This window comes from Schistocerca piceifrons, chromosome X (genome assembly GCF_021461385.2).
Source record: "Schistocerca piceifrons isolate TAMUIC-IGC-003096 chromosome X, iqSchPice1.1, whole genome shotgun sequence".
Taxonomy (NCBI): Eukaryota; Metazoa; Arthropoda; class Insecta; order Orthoptera; family Acrididae; genus Schistocerca; species Schistocerca piceifrons.
In genome coordinates this window covers 725,712,300-725,730,357 of record NC_060149.1, presented here as the reverse complement: position 1 = coordinate 725,730,357, position 18,058 = coordinate 725,712,300, and the positions used below count along the sequence as shown (strand labels likewise).

General features: G+C 41.8%; 1 protein-coding gene across 1 annotated transcript in view; it reads left to right on the top strand.

Moving 5' to 3' along the window:
• Positions 1-18,058, top strand: part of LOC124721619 (constitutive coactivator of PPAR-gamma-like protein 1 homolog) — a gene marked incomplete in the record, with an annotated part of 229,198 nt that overhangs the window by 137,072 nt on the left and 74,068 nt on the right. The window contains 2 exon segments of the mRNA XM_047246678.1: positions 7,548-7,701; positions 7,817-7,958. Coding sequence (XP_047102634.1) covers positions 7,548-7,701; positions 7,817-7,958 — 296 coding nt within the window.

Here is an 18,058-nt window from a genome sequence, read left to right as displayed (position 1 = left end):
ACATGAAGTTCCCAGATAATATCTTTTGTTGCAAATGTTGTCTAACAGCAATTGCATATGAGAGTGTGTGTTTTTCTTGTATTGCTAACTTATGTGAGCCTGCCTAAGCACACTGTAAGTACTTGTACCCAGTATGTATTTCCATTCCTGATGTTACTTTGGCCTCATAATTATTATGTATTAGCTTTCGTAATTTGTCTTTTGTGTAAATTTGTCACAATTATTTGATGGTGACTCAAAACCCGCCATACATAAAGTTTTTATCAATCGCCGGCCGGAGTGGTCGAGCGGTTGTAGGCACTACATTCTGGAACCGTGCAACCGCTACGCTCGCAGGTTCGAATCCTGCCTCGGGCATGGATGTGTGTGATGTCTTTAGGTTAGTTAGGTTTAAGTAGTTCTAAGTTCTAGGTGACTGATGACCTCAGAAGTTAAGTTCCCTAGTGCTCACAAGGGAACCTCCCCATCGCACCCCCCTCAGATTTAGTTATAAGTTGGCACAGTGGATAGGCCTTGAAAAACTGAACACAGATCAATCGAGAAAAGAGGAAGAAGTTGTATGGAAGTATGAAAAAAAATAAGCAAAATATACAAACTGAATAGTCTATGCACATGATATGCAACATCAAGGACAGCCTTAGCTCACGAGCGCTGTGGTCCCGTGGTTAGTGTGAGCAGCTGCAGTACGAGAGGTCCTTGGTTCAAATCTTCCCTCGAGTGAAAATTTTAATTTTTTATTTTCAGACAATTATTATCTGTCCGTCCGATGTGATCACTTTTTTGGGAGTGATTATCACATCCACAAGAAAACCTAAATCGGGCAAGGTAGAAGAATCTTTTTACCCATTCGCCAAGTGTACAGGTTAGGTGGGTCGACAACATATTTCTGTCATGTGACGCACATACCGTCACCAGTGTCGTATAGAATGTATCAGACGTATTTTCCTGTGGAGGAATCGGTTGACGATTGACCTTGCGATCAAACTTTTTCGGTTCCCATTGGATAGGCACGTCCTTTCGTCTATTAATCGCACGGTTTAGCGGTGGGGTCGCAAAACACAGACACTAAACTTGTTACAGTGAACAGAGACGTCAATGAACGAACGGAAAGATAATAATTGTCTGAAAATAAAAAAATTAAAATTTTCACTCGAGGGAAGACTTGATCCAAGGACCTCTCCTACTGCAGTTGTTCACGCTAACCACGGGACCATGGTGCTCATGAGCGCATATTCTCCGAGATGTTGCCTATCTTAGCATGGACTACTCAGTTTGTATATTTTGCTTATTTTTTTTTCATACTTCCACATAACTTCTTCCTGTTTTCTCGATTGATCTGTGTTCAGTTTTTCAAGGCCTATCCACTGCGCCAACTTATAACTAAATCTGACGGGGGTGCGATGGGGAGGTTCCCTTGTCAGAGCCATTTGAACCATTTTTTTTTTTTTTTTTTTTTTTTTTTTTTAAAAAAAATCAAGGCGTTTCCATGGAATTACTACATGCAAAGTCTGAAGGGTCGCATACCTTACAAATGGAAAACTTCATCTCTCAAATGGAAGAACGTTGTACGTCTTGATTACATTTTCTTCCAGTCCATGTTCACACATAATCTCTGGTGTCTCAGAATCAATTAGTACTTCTATTGCTCCCAATTTCCTAGCAGCATAGTGTACATTTTGATGTAAAATTCTTACATTTGAAGCATATCAGGTTGAGAGATATGTGTAGCTAAATAAAATGAACAAAGGAAGAAAGTGACAAGCGTACCAAATGCAAATTCCACTTTCACTCTGAAAAATACTCTAAAACTGCAAAAACAGGAATGAGGTGTTCTCATCAGTGAAGTGTGAACAAAAAACAGGTGAAATGCATCTTTACTGTGAGTACAGTTACTACAGCTCAGACACATCTATTGTTTATAAAAAAATCACTCACAACTTGTAGTAAAGAATACCCAGGAAAGCAAGTGCACAGTTAAGGTCCAGTAAAATGGAAATACCTTTATGCAGCAATGATTAAATTATTCTCCACATTACTGTAACGTCTCTTAAAGGCCAACTTAAAATAACTGTTGTACTGACTACAAAGAACCAGTTACAGCATTTTCTGTACCAATAAAAATTGGGGTGAAAGACTCCAAAATAGTTTGGTTTTCCTCTTTGCTACCTACTGGTTGGTAAATTCTGCCAACTAAGCATTGCAATCTACATGAAAACTTTTATTCTGAAAGATGAATCTCAAAAGGTACCGAAGACAAGGAAAGGTGTATAAATCTAAAAATATAATTGCTAGAAGTGAAGCACATGAGACTGTAAACTCTAAAAGTAATTCTAAAACAGCATGGAATGATACTGAAAAGGAAATAATTAATTGTAGTAAAGAAAAGTGTCCCACTTGTATTTACAATTATAAACATTCTGTAAATAATACTAACTGCACTGTCCTGCTCAGAAATTGCGCCTTGGGTGATGTAGAAACCTTGTTTCCTCAGACTGAACAATGTGTGAAATTCTTTGCCACAAATTTCCTTGGTCAATAACTACTGTTGGAATGCCAGTACAAAATTTTTCAGGAAGTGGCCACATTCAGAGCCATTAAACAAATATAGGGGAGCATCAGATACTTAGCTTAAGTGCACTGAATTTTTTTTCTGTTGAACTCTTAGTAATGAACCGAATTGAAATGTGTTTCGGAAGTGAAAAATATCTTTTAATTGTTATAAAGCATTTTTATTTTGCAATATATTGTTACAACAGACTTTGGTCCATCATGTGATAAGGGGCTTCAAATTCATGCCAAACACACTGCTCTGCAGACACATCTAAATTTTCTCCACTAGTTACACAATAACTCATTTTAATGTAATCGAGTAGGATTTCAAATAAAAGTTTTAATTGCACATGCAAATAAAAGGATAAAGGTATCAATTGAAAAAAAAATTGCAAAAAAGTTTATTTTCTTTATCAATATCACTTGGGTTTCCGCATCACCAACATGGGTACCAAGCACAATGCGTTACTCTTTGTTTTACATGGCAAGTTTACCCAGTAGTCTTACAAACCGTGGAATGTTCAGAAGCCTGCGCGCGCGCCTACACACACACACACACACACACACACACACACACACACACACACACACACACGTAAAACTTACTGGTGACAGTAATTATGGTCAGAATCAATGTGAACTTTTAATATTTCACTTTCAGGCTGCCTCAGTGCCAAAACAGTATTTGCTTTTTCAGCAAGGGTTGGTGTCTTCAAACTGCCCTTTGGCTGTTTGTTACATTTACCAGGTCTTCGTTGAACTTTTACCCTCTCATTGCTGGGGCATTGTGGAGCTTCCCTGCAGTCTGATTGAAAAAGTAACAGTGAATGAGCTGCATCTTTCTGCACTGACTTCAAGATTTCTGTGGACATTAGTTCTCGGGCCAGAGATGTGTTCTCGTGATCATTAGTATTTGTTTGCAGTGAACACAAAATTGCAGAAGCCTCTTCTGTCACTGTTGCTTCAGTTGGTGTAAATGTGGCACTGGAATATAATGCATACACATTGACACTGCATGAATGTGTTTGCATATGTTGAAATGAACACACAGGAACAACTGAAAGCATGTATACATATATTACATTTGGAACATTTCAACTTGCACTCCAATTTACATTCAATTTTATTTCAAATCAAGGTATGTGTTACACCACAATTTGTTTGGAATTTCACATGAAACTTTGTGCCATCAGTATTGACTGTTATGTCACTCTCCTTATTACAAGAAGCTTTGTGACGAACCATGATAACATTAATCCTATATGAATGGCCACCCTTATACGGTTTAACCATTCGAGCACACAGTTTGTCGCACACTAATTTCATCAACACAAAAAGTAGTTTGTCAAGTCTATTGTTGTTTTTCCCTCTGGATAACAGTATTTTAAAACTCTATGCATTGCTGCAAGGTGCATATTTATATTTATACCCAGATTGTGATGGTGACAGTATGCCCGCTGCTGAGGCTGAGATAAGTGACTTGAAGTGAAATATACACCAAAGTCTCTTGTACCTTCATCTGCTTACAGCTGCCCGACGAACGACTCCAGCAGCTCATTAAAGTTGTCTGTGTCTGCTTCTTCAAGCAGTGTACGAAGAGCCTTGTACACAAATGCTTTCTTTTCTTCATTGCCATGGACTTTCTTCAAATTATTCTGCCAGCTGCGGTGTGTGTGTGTGCGCCAGATGCACAGCAGATTATTTTCTGCAGGTTCCATGACTCATGTCCATGCACTGTGGACAGTATTAGTGTCGTCAGACATGAATACAGACATTTTTATGATGCCAGCTCTCTTTCGCAGCACTAAAGAAATGAGTCATTATGGAAGTAGTCTCCCGATTTGAAACACAGAATGCTCCAGGCGTACGTGAACCAAATCATCTACCACTAACAATGTGGTCACCAACACCTTGTAAACATTTGTACAATGTGTGGAGTCTCCACATACAATATTTTGTCCAAATCTCTGTAATAACTTTTTCTGGTAGTCAGTCATTAACACTATCACCAAGTCAGTGCTGTCAAAATCTTCCTGGCCTCAGCTTCTTTCTTATAGAGGAGAACACAATCTTTCATTTTCTCCAACACATACTAACACTGACTTCGTCAGTGTTATGCTGCTGATAATCACCAATGGCAAAGTCTCTTTTAATGTTATGAAGGTCATGCCGAGTCAGGAGATGCAGCCTCTCCACTCCGCTAGTATGAATTGAGTCCCACACATCATCCAGAATTCTCTGGAAAGTGACCCCTTCAGCAATTTTACCTGCAACATTTTAAAATTACTCCAACTACAAAGAGGCCAATTCCGAGTGTGTACATGCAGACAGTATGCAGAAAGAACACTTGCAGTTAACCACCCCCAATGAAATGAATTCATGCAATATAACAGTTGCTAAATACTTATATACTGGATAGTTTAACAAATGGCTTGACAGTATATTCAGTGTGCCCTTCCAACAGTACTGAAGATGTCATTAACACACTGGAATGGAAGAATAAACCGAGACCAGATTACAGCACCAGTTGCAATGTGATATTTCTCAGTTTCAGTTACCAAGGCTATTTTCATATGGTTATGAGGTCTACAAGTACATGTCAGAGCATTGTAGTAATTGATGCTATCATGTAGTGTCAAATCCATTATTGCAGTTGCAGATGCCCTGAGCCAACATATTTAACATGCTGGACAAGAAAAAATAAATGTATTGCCTATAGTCTATGAAGATGCATTAATGATCTATTCTTAAATAGGTTACTATGACATATGCAATAACGCAAGGCAATACATAAATATTTCAGAACTTACTTCCACACATGCATTACTGTAATGCACGACACCTGCTTCCACACAACCAAGTACACGGCATTACATTCACCATTATTGTGGTCAATATGGATCACAAAATCTGGTCTTTTGCAACTGCATTCATGCTACCATCACAAATTGTATTCATATGAACTGCCAATCAATATATTCTCACCTTTTGCTCCAGATCACATATCCATAACAATATTCATTTTTCAACAGTAAAAAACAATGTTCCTTCGCTGCAAAAAAGTAAAAGTCAACTACATGTAACTAAAAGCAAGCCTGACAATGGATTCTGAACTTTCACGCCATATTTTAATCAAGTTTGACCATTGTACTTGGGGATCACTGAAAGGACAGCAAAATTCTACAATTAAGGTAATACTCACCAGTGGTGGCTTCTCTATCAGAACAACTGAGATGCAGAAAGGCAATGTTCTGGTCATGGCTGAAATGTGTTCTGTAGTAAATGACACTAAAAATTCCACTTTCTTCTTCGTGAAACTTTATGGCAGCAAAGCAATGGTTCCACATCTTGCAAGTACTCTGAGACCTACACATAATTTTGCCACTTGACTTCGATGAAAATGTGCCACATCTGTGGCACACAAAGGTGGTTTTTGCAGTGCCATCTTTTAAATGCTTAGTGCCATAATGAGATACAAAAACTACTTTTTGTTTTTCCTATCCTTCTCAGACTTCCACTTCAGAAAGTCTAAAATAAAAGCATTGATGGAAAAACAATTACATTCAGATTCAACATGTACAAAGTAAACAGCAGGAGTAAAAAAAACTGCACTGTTAGATTACTCTCATGAATTACTGACACCAATCAGTTACTAGTGTGATTTTTTGCAACAATTTAACCTACACTGAATCTAACATACAGTAAGTATACAGTTTATGTGAAATGCATCTTTTCAGGCTTTCAAATAAGCACATGTTCTGTTGACCAACAAAACAAGAGCTAACAGCCACGGGTCAGGCAAGTACGTAATAATCAACAATGGATGATGATAATTTAAATAGGCAGAGTACACTTAACTTACAGTCTTTCATGTGGAATTCACTAATTTCTGTTACCATCTCAACCATGTGCTCCTGCTCCACATGTAGCGCAACTTACCCAAAAAATTACATTTAAAGCAGTAGCCACTTTTTGAGCACTTTATCGTAGCTTATTCATCTGCCTGTATTTTACGCACATTTCTCAAATGAGCATTCAAATGCTTTCTCACTGAATATTCTCTATCACATACATAACATGCAACAGAACCAACCATTTCAACGAAATAGGTCGGTCTCACAATGTGCAAAGATATTTGCTCACATCAAGTGTGAACACGAGAATGAGTGTAGCAGAGATGTTGCGTTCGCTCAGATCTTACCTACACTTATTATTGGCTAATGTATATGATGTCATGAATTTAACTTTCATCCAATCAGCATCGCGACCAGTGGGTCACGAGACGCAAGTAATGAAAACAAGACAAATGGAAAGAAGTAAGAAACGGGTTATTATTTCAAAAATAATCACCATAAGAGTTAATGCGTTACCACCGTGAGACAAGATGGTCAGTGTTATTGTGGAAAAATGTTTGTGGTTGCCTGCAGGACCATGATTGTACCCAGGCATGCACCTACTCCTCCAAAGTAAATCGATGGCAACAGATGCCTTTATTCAGGGTTCCAAAAATATGGAAATCTCATTGGGGGGGGGGGGGGGGGGGGGGGGATTGGGACTGTATGGAGGATGTGCAAGGGCTTCCCAACAAAACTTCATCAGCGTACTCAAAACGAACTTTATATCCTATCTTCCCCCCCCCCCCCCCCCTACCTTCCTTCCCATTTCTCTCTATGTCCATCTCCATACTGTTTCTGCACCACACCCTAGACAGCATTCTCTTACAAATGCTCACTGTTGTCGCTACAGCTACCTAAATATTATCTGGAACTATTCATTACTATAATGTATTTCCAGTTTCAAATAAAAAATTCCTGTATTGAAGTGTGAGGTACAAGCGTGTGCTTCAGAATTGTGTTCTGCGAGTATCGTAAGGTTAAATTTAGTGTCATACAGAGTCATTTTGGGGTAATGGTAGAATTACAGTTAGTGAAATTGTTAAGATGTATGAGACAATTTTTTTTTCCTTTCTTTGGAGACTTCTTTTACTTTTATTGCAGGGTGAGATAAAGTTGCCAGTGCTGATGGAAGATGAGAATCACAAAGATTTGCCAAGCATACACTTGGTATTCCGCCCTGTACGACAGATGGTCTATGCAATTCTTTTCAATCTCCACCATTATATATATATGGCAAGCAAGCAGAAAGAGAAAGGTATGAGAGAGTCTAGTAGAATAACCTTCTGATGATACTGTAGTAATCAAATGATTTTCTGTGGTAGTGTATTTTAGTCATAAAATAAATATAAAAAAATGTTGTGTGTTCACAGGAGATGAAGAAAAGGTTGAAGTACCAGATATTTGCATAAAAGAATGGATATGGTCAAAAAACAATCAGTATCAAACTCCTGACTACGTTCGAGCAGAACAGGTTGGATGGGGTGTACCAACAATCCAACGACTCTGGTTTGGGTAAGTACAAATACCTCAAAAGGACAAGATGGGGGAGATGAGGCTGTAAAAGTGAAATAACATATTATGACACTAGTTAGACTGAACTATGAATGTAGTGAAGTCGTTTCCTATTTACTACTATGGGGATGATTGATTCTCTCTTGGTAGTGGTTGCTTGTTAAATAAAAATAAAATAATAAACTTGCCTCCATCGTATTAGTCAGATAACAAATTAATGTTAGGTTGATCATAGGTGCAGCAAAACTAAATAATACATCCCAACTTTAACAAAGAGAGTTTATTGCCCATAAATAAACACAACAATTAGGCTGGTGATAAGCTACTATGTGATTAAGTGCATTGAAATTAGCTCAAGCCCCCAATACACTAAGTAGTAGCCTAATTGGCACGAAATGCATTCATCTTAAATGTCTATCAGTAATGAAAAATAATCGAAGTCCCCACTGGCAAATTGAGTTAAAAATCAGACTCATTTTGAAAGTCCAAAGCAGCTTCACACATGAAAAATAAAATTTCTCCTGACCAACCATCAGAAATGCTATAGATTCCTGACCACTGCAGAGTATCTTCAAGTCTCCACTGAACTGGTGTGAAAGAGTTCAGAATTTTGCAATTGATGTTGCAAAAATTTCTATGCTGCAAAAATTTCTATAGCCGAAAAGTGTGCAGCTGGATCGCTGCTCAGGCAAGCATATGTCTAGCCTCTTCAACTCTTACCCAAAAATGCGAACCAGCAAGACGGCTGCCTTGCTTTTAAGCCCTTAGCTCGTTCCATCCATGGATCACCACACATCTATATCACTTAATGACCTCGCACTGTCACCAGCCTCATTTACAACATTTTACGTATAAATGTCATGAAAAATCTGAATCCACACAGCTGTGATACATATTATGAAAATTGAAGTTGGGGGGGGGGGGGAACTAATGATATCAGCTGCACTGGGACTTCATCAGAATTAATGGAGAAGAGTGAAAATGTGCGCAGTACTGGGACTCGAGCCCAGGATTTCCTGCATACTAGGCTGTTGCATCAACCAATGCACCACCCAAAAACTGTTCACCGCAAATGCATGGACTGTCTCGGCAATATAGCAGGAATCTAAAATTAGTGAGCATGGAGGACATGGACATGGACTAGATGAGAATGTGGGTCGACCAAGGAGCGTGCTGTGATAGTCCATGCATTTGTGATACACACTGTGTCTGGATGTCACAATGATTATTGCAACTGCCTAGTAAGTGGGAGATCTCATGTTTGAGTCCCGGTTTAGCACGTATTTTCACTCATCTGTTGACTGCGCATAAAGTCCCAATGCAGCTAATATCATTAGTTCCTTCTGTTCCCCCCCTCCCCTCCCCTCCCCTCCCCTCCCCTCCCCTCCCCTCCCCTCCCCTCCCCTCCCCTCCCCCCCCCCTTTCATGATCTCTGTGCCGTTGATTATTACAACATAAACATATATGGACCCCTTCTTTACACGAATGTTCCCCCTTTTCCCATTGTTGCAATCAGAATTGATGTAGTGGTATTAATTTCTGAATTACAGGTCAAGCTGTGCAAATTAATAAACAGTTAATTATAAAGTTCAATAAAAATTGTAAATCTTACCATTCATACGTTGCGTATGGTGTGTAATCACACCTTGCTAATCATGTATTAAATGGTAAGGTGATTGTAATGAAAAGTTCAATTACAAAATGTCCCGCAGATTTATTAATTACTTTGCAGTTCATGTGCATAGCTCAGTAAATGTGCATTGATGACCACTACAATGTGTTAGGTCAGTTTCTTTGGTACCAGAAAAATTGTAAAAGTTGTTAATTATTTACTGTATTTCAGAGATAAAACTTAACGGCTCTCTAACTTTCTGCACACATTAATCACAGAGCGTGTCAGCTTCTCAGCAGAATTGTCTGCACCTCTTCTTTATCATGACATATTGTGCTTCTCTGTACCTGTAATAGTTTGTGCTGTAGCTTTGCAAACACAAATAATAGAAATACATTCATTGTGCATACTGATGGCAGAACTGATGTCGTGTCTGCTGTGTCTAAATTTTGACAATAGCATGTGGCCCGACTGCCGCCGTGCCACCTTTGCATGCCGCCAACATGCCTGCAGCCACACATCATGTCCAGTCATACTCTGTGTGGGTAGAAGCTCAGTTTGTGATTACTCCCTTTGATGGTAACAAGGAGACCAGCAGAATGAAACGGGCAGTTCTGGTGGTGAATGAAGTAGAGATCATGATGTGAATTATTAACCAACACAAGTCCAGAGTGTAGCCGAGTCATCTAAGCATATACCACAATCCACAGAAAGTCCAAATAACAAAATGTTAATCAGATGAGCTCAAAATACTCTGCTATCCAGTGGTGTGTACGTAAGACTTCAGTTTTTACAAGAGACTGGCTGCAGTTGCCGGGCTGCTGACAACCTCTCATCAGAGAGAGGTGCCACCTAACTGCTTGCTCGGTGGCTACATCCTGCCATGGCTGTCGCCCAGAGCATGAGTGTCTCTGACATGTTCCCTCTGCCAATATTCGGCCTAGGCGGGGAATCCGAATCGCCCTCATACCAAATCTCCCCCATCCCCCCCCCCCTTCCCCCCATTTAATCAGCACCTAAAGGCCGAAAGTGACCTGACTGTTATCGACATCACTGAAGAAGGGGATAGAGGAATGTCTGAATACTTGCCAAAGTTGCCCACAGGCAGTCCCTATAGTGATTGTCTGGGTTGGGAGGTGGCACTGTCTGTGAGAGCTTGGCTGAGCGACTGAGTTTGGGACAAAGCTTGGACCAGCCTGAAGGGAAGTGGGCACCAGAAGTATTGTAGATGGGACTGACAGGTCAGTCTCTGTGGAAACCACTGGCCAATAATGATCAACTTCCGCTGATGGTGAGGAAGGGAACCGGTGGTGACAGGAGTGAGTAGCTGAAAGTGGCGTAGTGGGAGGAAGGATTTTGACCTCCATCAGTTCCCACCACTGGTCATTGTTGACTTCGTGAAGACACCTAACACAAGGACAGAAGTTGTAGTAGTAAGAGGTTGGCCGGTCCTTAGGTTGGTCGCAGGCAGCCCACCCACCTGGCAGTGATGGGAAATTGGTGTGTGTGGGGAGGCCAGCAGCTCCTGGCTGGCCTCAACCTCAAATATCAAATATCTGCCCCCTCCACCCCCCCCCCCCCACCTCCACACTGTTGCTAAGAACAGTGCCTTGTGTCCACCTGTCTGAAAGTACGAGCCCAGGCGGGGGTCCCCGAATGTTAATATGCGGTGGGCCCACGGAGTTGGCCACAACAGATTGAAAAGTGTGGGGGGTCTGTGCCGGTGTAGTAGTTGCAGCCATCTGTGTGACGTGGGAAGTTTGGGAGGGCATTGACACAAGCAACTGCGTCACTCCCCAGAATGTCTCAGATGTTCGAGGATAAGGCTGACCAGGAGCAGCTGGTCTGGCACTGTAATCAGCTTTGTCCGCACCATGATGTAGTGCCCCTCCACTCGCCCGCCATTTCCTGCCACCGCCAGCTGGGTGTGCCACCCGTGTCCACCCTTGGCCAGTGCTGCTCAGGGCATGGCCAAGGGTTGAACTGCTGTGCTGGGGCAGACTGGTTGTGGGCATAGGTATGGCAGTTCTGTATAGTGCATTCGCTGGCAGCGTCAACTCCAGGCAAATACACATCACGCCTTCATTCTACACATTCCACAATGTGCAGTGTGGAGGAACTGCAGTATGTGGGGGCAGATCATGGGAGGAACTACCATGCGACATTTATCATCATCACCAGCAAAATGACCCCATTGGTGATGCCATAAGGAAAAATAATTGTGCCATTTTGGGTCGGCATTCTTAGGCACATCATGTGGCTCCCTCTGCCACACAGCAGAAACACATGGCAGTGGAGTGTATTGTGGGCCATTTCTGCCACTACTTCACATGCCTTAATCGGTAATCCATCAAGGATGTGTTCCTGGTTTGCGTCTTAAGGCAAAAAACAGCACCTCATGCCTATAAAATTTGGCATCTGGGCCACATGGCAACCAGGAAAGTGAGTCCATGATGGACTGCTGCATGGTGGGCTGATAATGGATCTCAAGGGTATAGTTACTGAGGAACAATGGCCACTGTTGCAACTGCTGTGCTGTTTTATCAGGAAGCTTTGAATAGGGTCTGAACAATGAAATAAGATGCTTGGGATCAATGATCAGGTGAAACTGTGCATCATAGAGGAACACTTGCTACCTCCAGATGCCGTATATGATAGCCGATGCCTCCATTTTAATTTTTAAATAATTCCTCTCTACTGCATTTAATGTTTTAGATGCAAATGCAATGGGCTGTTCTGTGCTGCCAGTGTATTTGTGGAATGGCATAGTGCCCATGTCACAATCCGCTGCATCAGTGGCAAGCGTCGAACAGATGCTGGCATGAAATGCCGCTAAAGAAGGGGCTAACCCAAGGCACTTTTTAAGTTGCATGAAAATCATCTGTCGCACCTCTGATCACCCAGATTTAATACTTTTTTTGCGCAATTGACAAAACAGATAGGAAATGTGCTCCACATTTACTTTGCCAATGAACAACTGTAGTTCTTTGAGGTTCTTAGGACCTGGTGAGTCAGTGAATGCAGCCACATGATCCTGCTTCAGGATGAGTGCTTCTCGACTTAATATGTGACCCAAGTACGTGGCACTTGGTGCAAAGAAACTACATTTGCCAAGGTAACTGCAGACCTTTGGCTTGGAGATGCTCAAACATCTGTAGATTGAGCATGTGCTGCTCCCACGTGGCCCTGGTAACCACCAAATCGTCTATATAATTAACACAGTTGGAGATGCCTTGGATAAGTTGCTGAAGGTATCTCTGAAATATCATGGGAACACTTGCAACCTCGAATGGTAACCTGTTATAACAAAACACGCCGAATGGCGTATTGAGCAATAAAAACTGTTACCTGTATGTCCATCTTTTCAAAGGTGGTTGCAAGACTCAGCTGGTCAGTACAGGATGTCAAATCAAACACCTCTCAGCCGTATAATTTCCAAACTATTTGTTTTATTTGGCTACCAGTTTCTTGTGACATCATCTTTCTCCCCATACCTGGAATTATCAGGTTTTTTTCCACATTTGAATAGCCACCCTGTTCAAGGAAATGTGGACCTGGATCCCTGTTGCACAAACGAATGTAGGTTTAAACAGCTGCTTTGATTGCGCACAATCATATACAGCCAATTGAAGCTCAAAACTAGCGAGATCTATGTTTGAGAAATATTGGCGCCCAGCCAATGTAGCTAACAATTTTCTCCTGTCGAGGAAATGTGTACAAACTGACATTTGCTTGAGCAGTAACGTCAGACTTAAAATCACCACAAATGCTACGTGATATATTAGGACTCTGAACCACAACCATGGGTGTAGCCCATTGGCTAGATGATAGAACACATACTTTTTGTAAACTATCTAGTTCTGTTTCAGCTTGCTTGCACATTATGAAAGGTACCAGGTGATCTCAACAAAACTTAAGCACTACTGATTGCTTTAATAGGGTGGTGATTCTTAGGAAATCCTGGGATTCTCAGAGAATAACATTTTACCCAGAAAAATCGGGTAGAGTCTCAGGGAATTCCAGGTAGAATCTCAGGAAATTCTGTGTTTTTAACCTAACACTGGAATTTAATGTTATTGACCTTTATAGATCACATATTTTAAAAGACTTATTATTCCAAAATGTGGATATTAGTCCATAAAAATTATTGATGTTTAAAAACTGCAGTTAGAATACAGCTGTGAGAGGAAAGAAAAGCCGTTATTGTGAGGTGCTCAACCCCCCCCCCCCCCCTCTGCCCTCTGTTAATTTCTCAGAAGCTTCTTGTGACATCTTCCTCCCCATACCTCAAATTATCAGGGCATTTCTCCAAGTTCGAGTAGCCACCCTGTTGAAGGAAAGGTGGATCTGGAATCCTGTCGCACAAACTAATGTAGGTTTAAACAGCTGTTTAAACTGTGCACAGAATGGTTCAAGTTTTGGGAATGGGATCAGAGATGAAACCAAATTTACCTGGTCCTTAATATGAAAACCAAAAAGGGCAAAAGCGTCTGAACCAAAAACGTTATTTGACGTCCAGTAGTTGACTACAAGCAGTATTAGTTACTGGGCAACGTTTTTATACTCGGTTTGAATGATTACCTGATCCTGCAACAGAGATCGACTGGCCATTGTATGACTCCACTTTGTGGCGAGGAGACTGCAGCTGTGGGGAGCCAGTGCACTGGTATGTCTCTTCATTGATCAGAGACTGTCTTGGACATCTTGTGTTACCTCTCATGTGACAGTATCAGATGTCATTTTTCAACAGGACAATGCTTGTCCACACATGGCAAGTGTCTCTATGTACTGTCTGCATGATGTTGTGGTACTCTAATGGCAAGCAAGATCCCCAGATCTGTTCCTGATAGAACGTCTCTGGGACAGCTTAGATATCAACCATGTCCCAGTGCTAGTATCCAAGACATGAATGACCAGTTACAACAATTGTGTGCCAGCATGCCTCAGAAGAGGATACAATGGCTTTATGACACCCTTCCCAACCGAATCAATCCATGCATCCAGGTCAGAGGGGGTGCAACAGCATACTGACAAAGAGAGCTTTTACGGCCAAGTTCTTTGTAAATTTGACTCGATTTTGTAGTCACTGAAACAACATTATTTACCCTCTCATCTTTGAAGTTTCATTTTGGTCTTCTGCCCAGTCTGAGTGCTTCACCTTTTTAGCCAGGGAGTGTACATTGGAATTAATGTCCATGTTGACCCTGGTATCAGTGACTACGATCTCTTTTCTTAACAGTTATGACCAAAGTAAAAAGGACAACTAAACTTGGAAGAAATATTTACATTTTAAGACAGCAAAATAAAGAAGCAGTACTCTCATATCTCAATGAAGAACCCAAAACATTTAGCTATGGCGTTTGGGCAAGAGCAGATAGAACTACTCAAGTTTGAAAGCATAGTTGACCATGTAATAGATAGATATGTACCTAGTGTTACAGCTCTCTGTAAAAAAAAAATTACTACAGAAACAGCAATGGCTGCACAATAGGTGTAAAACAAAGTGCCAAGCTACAGATAGAGAAATGTGAAAGAAAACACAATTAAATGTCAAACTGGCAATGTGTAAAGCCTTCAATGACCTCCATAGCAGAATCTTATCGAAAGATCTCTCACACAAAACCGACACCTGGTTGTATGTAAGAACACTTATATTGACGAGCCAAAACATTAAGACCACATGCTTAATAACTTGTTGGGCCAACTGTGTAACACAGTATATCACCGATTCTGCGTATCGTTGATTCTAATGTTGTTGTTAGATTTGTGGAGCTATGTGGCACCAGATATCTTCGCACGAGTTATGTAATTCCAATGAATAACTGGCTGCTGATAGGTAAATGCATTGATGGTGCTCGTTAGCTACCCAAAAGGGAACCATTGGATTCATATCAGGTGAATTTGGTGGCTGAGACATTAACGTAATTTCACTTTCGTGCTCATTGAGCCACTGTTGGACGATTCTGGCTTCAAGACACAGACAATTATATTGATGAAAGATAGCAGAAGAATGTCTATCATAGCATAATACTGCTTCCACCAGCCTGCATTTGTGGCGTACTGCACGTTTCGAGCAGCTGTTCGCCTGGATGACAGCCTTTGTGGAAAGACTGTCGACATGTTGTAGGAAAAAATGTGATTTGTCTGACAAGCCAACGCATTTTCAGTGATACACAGTACAATCTCGATAATCCCGAGCCCACTACATTCGTAATTGATGATATCGTTGGGACAACATGTGAACATGCAGGGCTCATCTGCTGCGGAGCCCCTTGTTCAACAATGTGTTCTGAACGGTGTGCTCCGAAACATGTGTCCATTGGCATTGTGGTCTTTCGCCAGAGGTGCCACAAATTGACATCTGTCCTAATTTACAGAGCAGACAAGCCTCCAAACCCCATGTTTTGTGAAGAGTTGTGGACGCCCACCCGCTTACCACCTAGTGGTTGTTTCACTGCCCTATCACTTTCCATAGGTGCTCACAACAGTAACACATGAACATTCAGCCAGCTTTGGTGCTTTCAAGCTACTCATTCACAGGCTTTGTGCAGTAATAATAATAATCTTTCCTTTGGCACTTATCTCAGTGGATTTCTACATTCGCAGTGCATATCTTCGTGAGGGTAAGCCACCATCCATCTCTCCTTGCCTTCCATATTTGTCTTACCGTCCCACCAGGAGGCATCCAACCTTGCAGTTTGTAGTGGTCATAATGTTTTCGCTTATCAGTGTAATAGTGCCACAGTGTCCAGACAGAGAACTGAAGTTGAGGGTGGCAAAGCAAAAGCAAATGTACTGAACCCACTTATCAAACATTCACTTACAGTGGAAATTCCTATTTAATTCTTGGGCAACTGCAAAGATAAGTGATTTAAATATTATAATAGGAAATGCCTGCTACAATGTAAATACTTCAGAACTAAAGAAGACATTCCCCGAAAAGCAAAAGAATAGAGTCTTTGACAGGCAAACACAAAAAAGAAAGAAAGCTTGCTAGATTTGAGGATAATCCTCACTGTGCTGGATGCATAATGCCAGTGCTGCAGTTCAGCAGGTGGACTTGGACTAGGTTGAGAGAGAGAGAGAGAGAGAGAGAGAGAGAGAGAGAGAGAGAGAGAGAGAGAGACTGGGTAGATGGCTAATGGCCTGGAGGGAGACAGCTGGTTTGCTGGCGAGGAATGTGGTAGGGAGAGGGTTGGCAGGTGCACAGGCGAGGCATTGGTGTGCAGGTGTTGACGCTGGTGGGGAGCGGTGCATGTTGTAGATGATGAGGGGATGTGAGTTGGGAGAGGGTGACAAGACAGAAGAAGGGGGAACTCTCGGGTGAAGGTTTGGGTTACCGTAGATTGAGGGCAGGACGATTATGGGGGCAAAGGATGTGTTGCAAGGATAACTCCCATCGGCATATTTCAGAGAAGGCGACGGTGGAGGGACGGATCCAAATGATCCAGATTTTGAAGCAGCCGTTGAAATTGTTCGTGTTATGCTCTGCTGCATGTTGTGCCACTGTATGTTCAACTTTACTTCTGGCAACAATTTGGTGGTGGCCATTCATGCAGGTGGACAGTTGAAACAGTTTAGTATTTGTATAAACTGTGTAGTTTTTGGAGCAGGTTGATACGTGACATGACTGCGTTAACAGGTATCCCAGTCTCTGAGTGTAGGATAAGTCTGTAACAAACTGGAGCAGGAAGTGGTGGATTGGGCAAGTCTTGCACTTGGGTCATTCACAGTGTTATGGCCCTGTGGCAAGGGGTTGGGAGTGAGAGTGGCATAGGGATGGACTACGAGGCTGGGCCATCTATGAGAACAGCCATGTCATGTATCAACTCTATTGCAAACAATACACAGAAGTTTATGTTGTTATGATGACCAGACAGCTGTCCACCAAGATGAATGGCCATTGCCAAACTGTTCCCAAGAACAGAACTGAGCGTCCGGTGGCACAACATGCAGATAAAAATAATATACTCAATTTAAATGGCTGCTTCACATCCGAGGCCATCTGGATCCTTCCTTCCACTACCAACTACGCAGATGGGAGTGATCCATTGTCCTGGCCTTAATCTCTGGCAACCCACTTTCACCTTCCCCCCCCCCCCCCCTCCCCCTCCCGCCCCCTCCCTTTCCAGGTAATAGTTTCCTCTTCCTGTATTCTGTCACCTCCTCCCAGTTCGCATCCCTACATCATCTTCAGTGTGGGGTGCTCCCTGCTGATTCTAACAACTGTCTATTACATGCCAAGCATGTGCACTAACCACTCCTGCTTCTTGCATTCCTAGCCAGCAAACTGGCCGCCTCCCTCCAAGCCACTAGCCATCCACTGCAATCTCTCTTCCTGTCTTTCTCTCCCTCTACCCTCTCCATCCAACACAATCCCCATCGCAACCTAGCCCACCTGCCTCTAATTGCAGCACTGGCATTGTGTGTCACCATCACCCTGTGTGGAGCCATAGGAGTGTTAGTAAAATTGGACAAATTCCAGGAC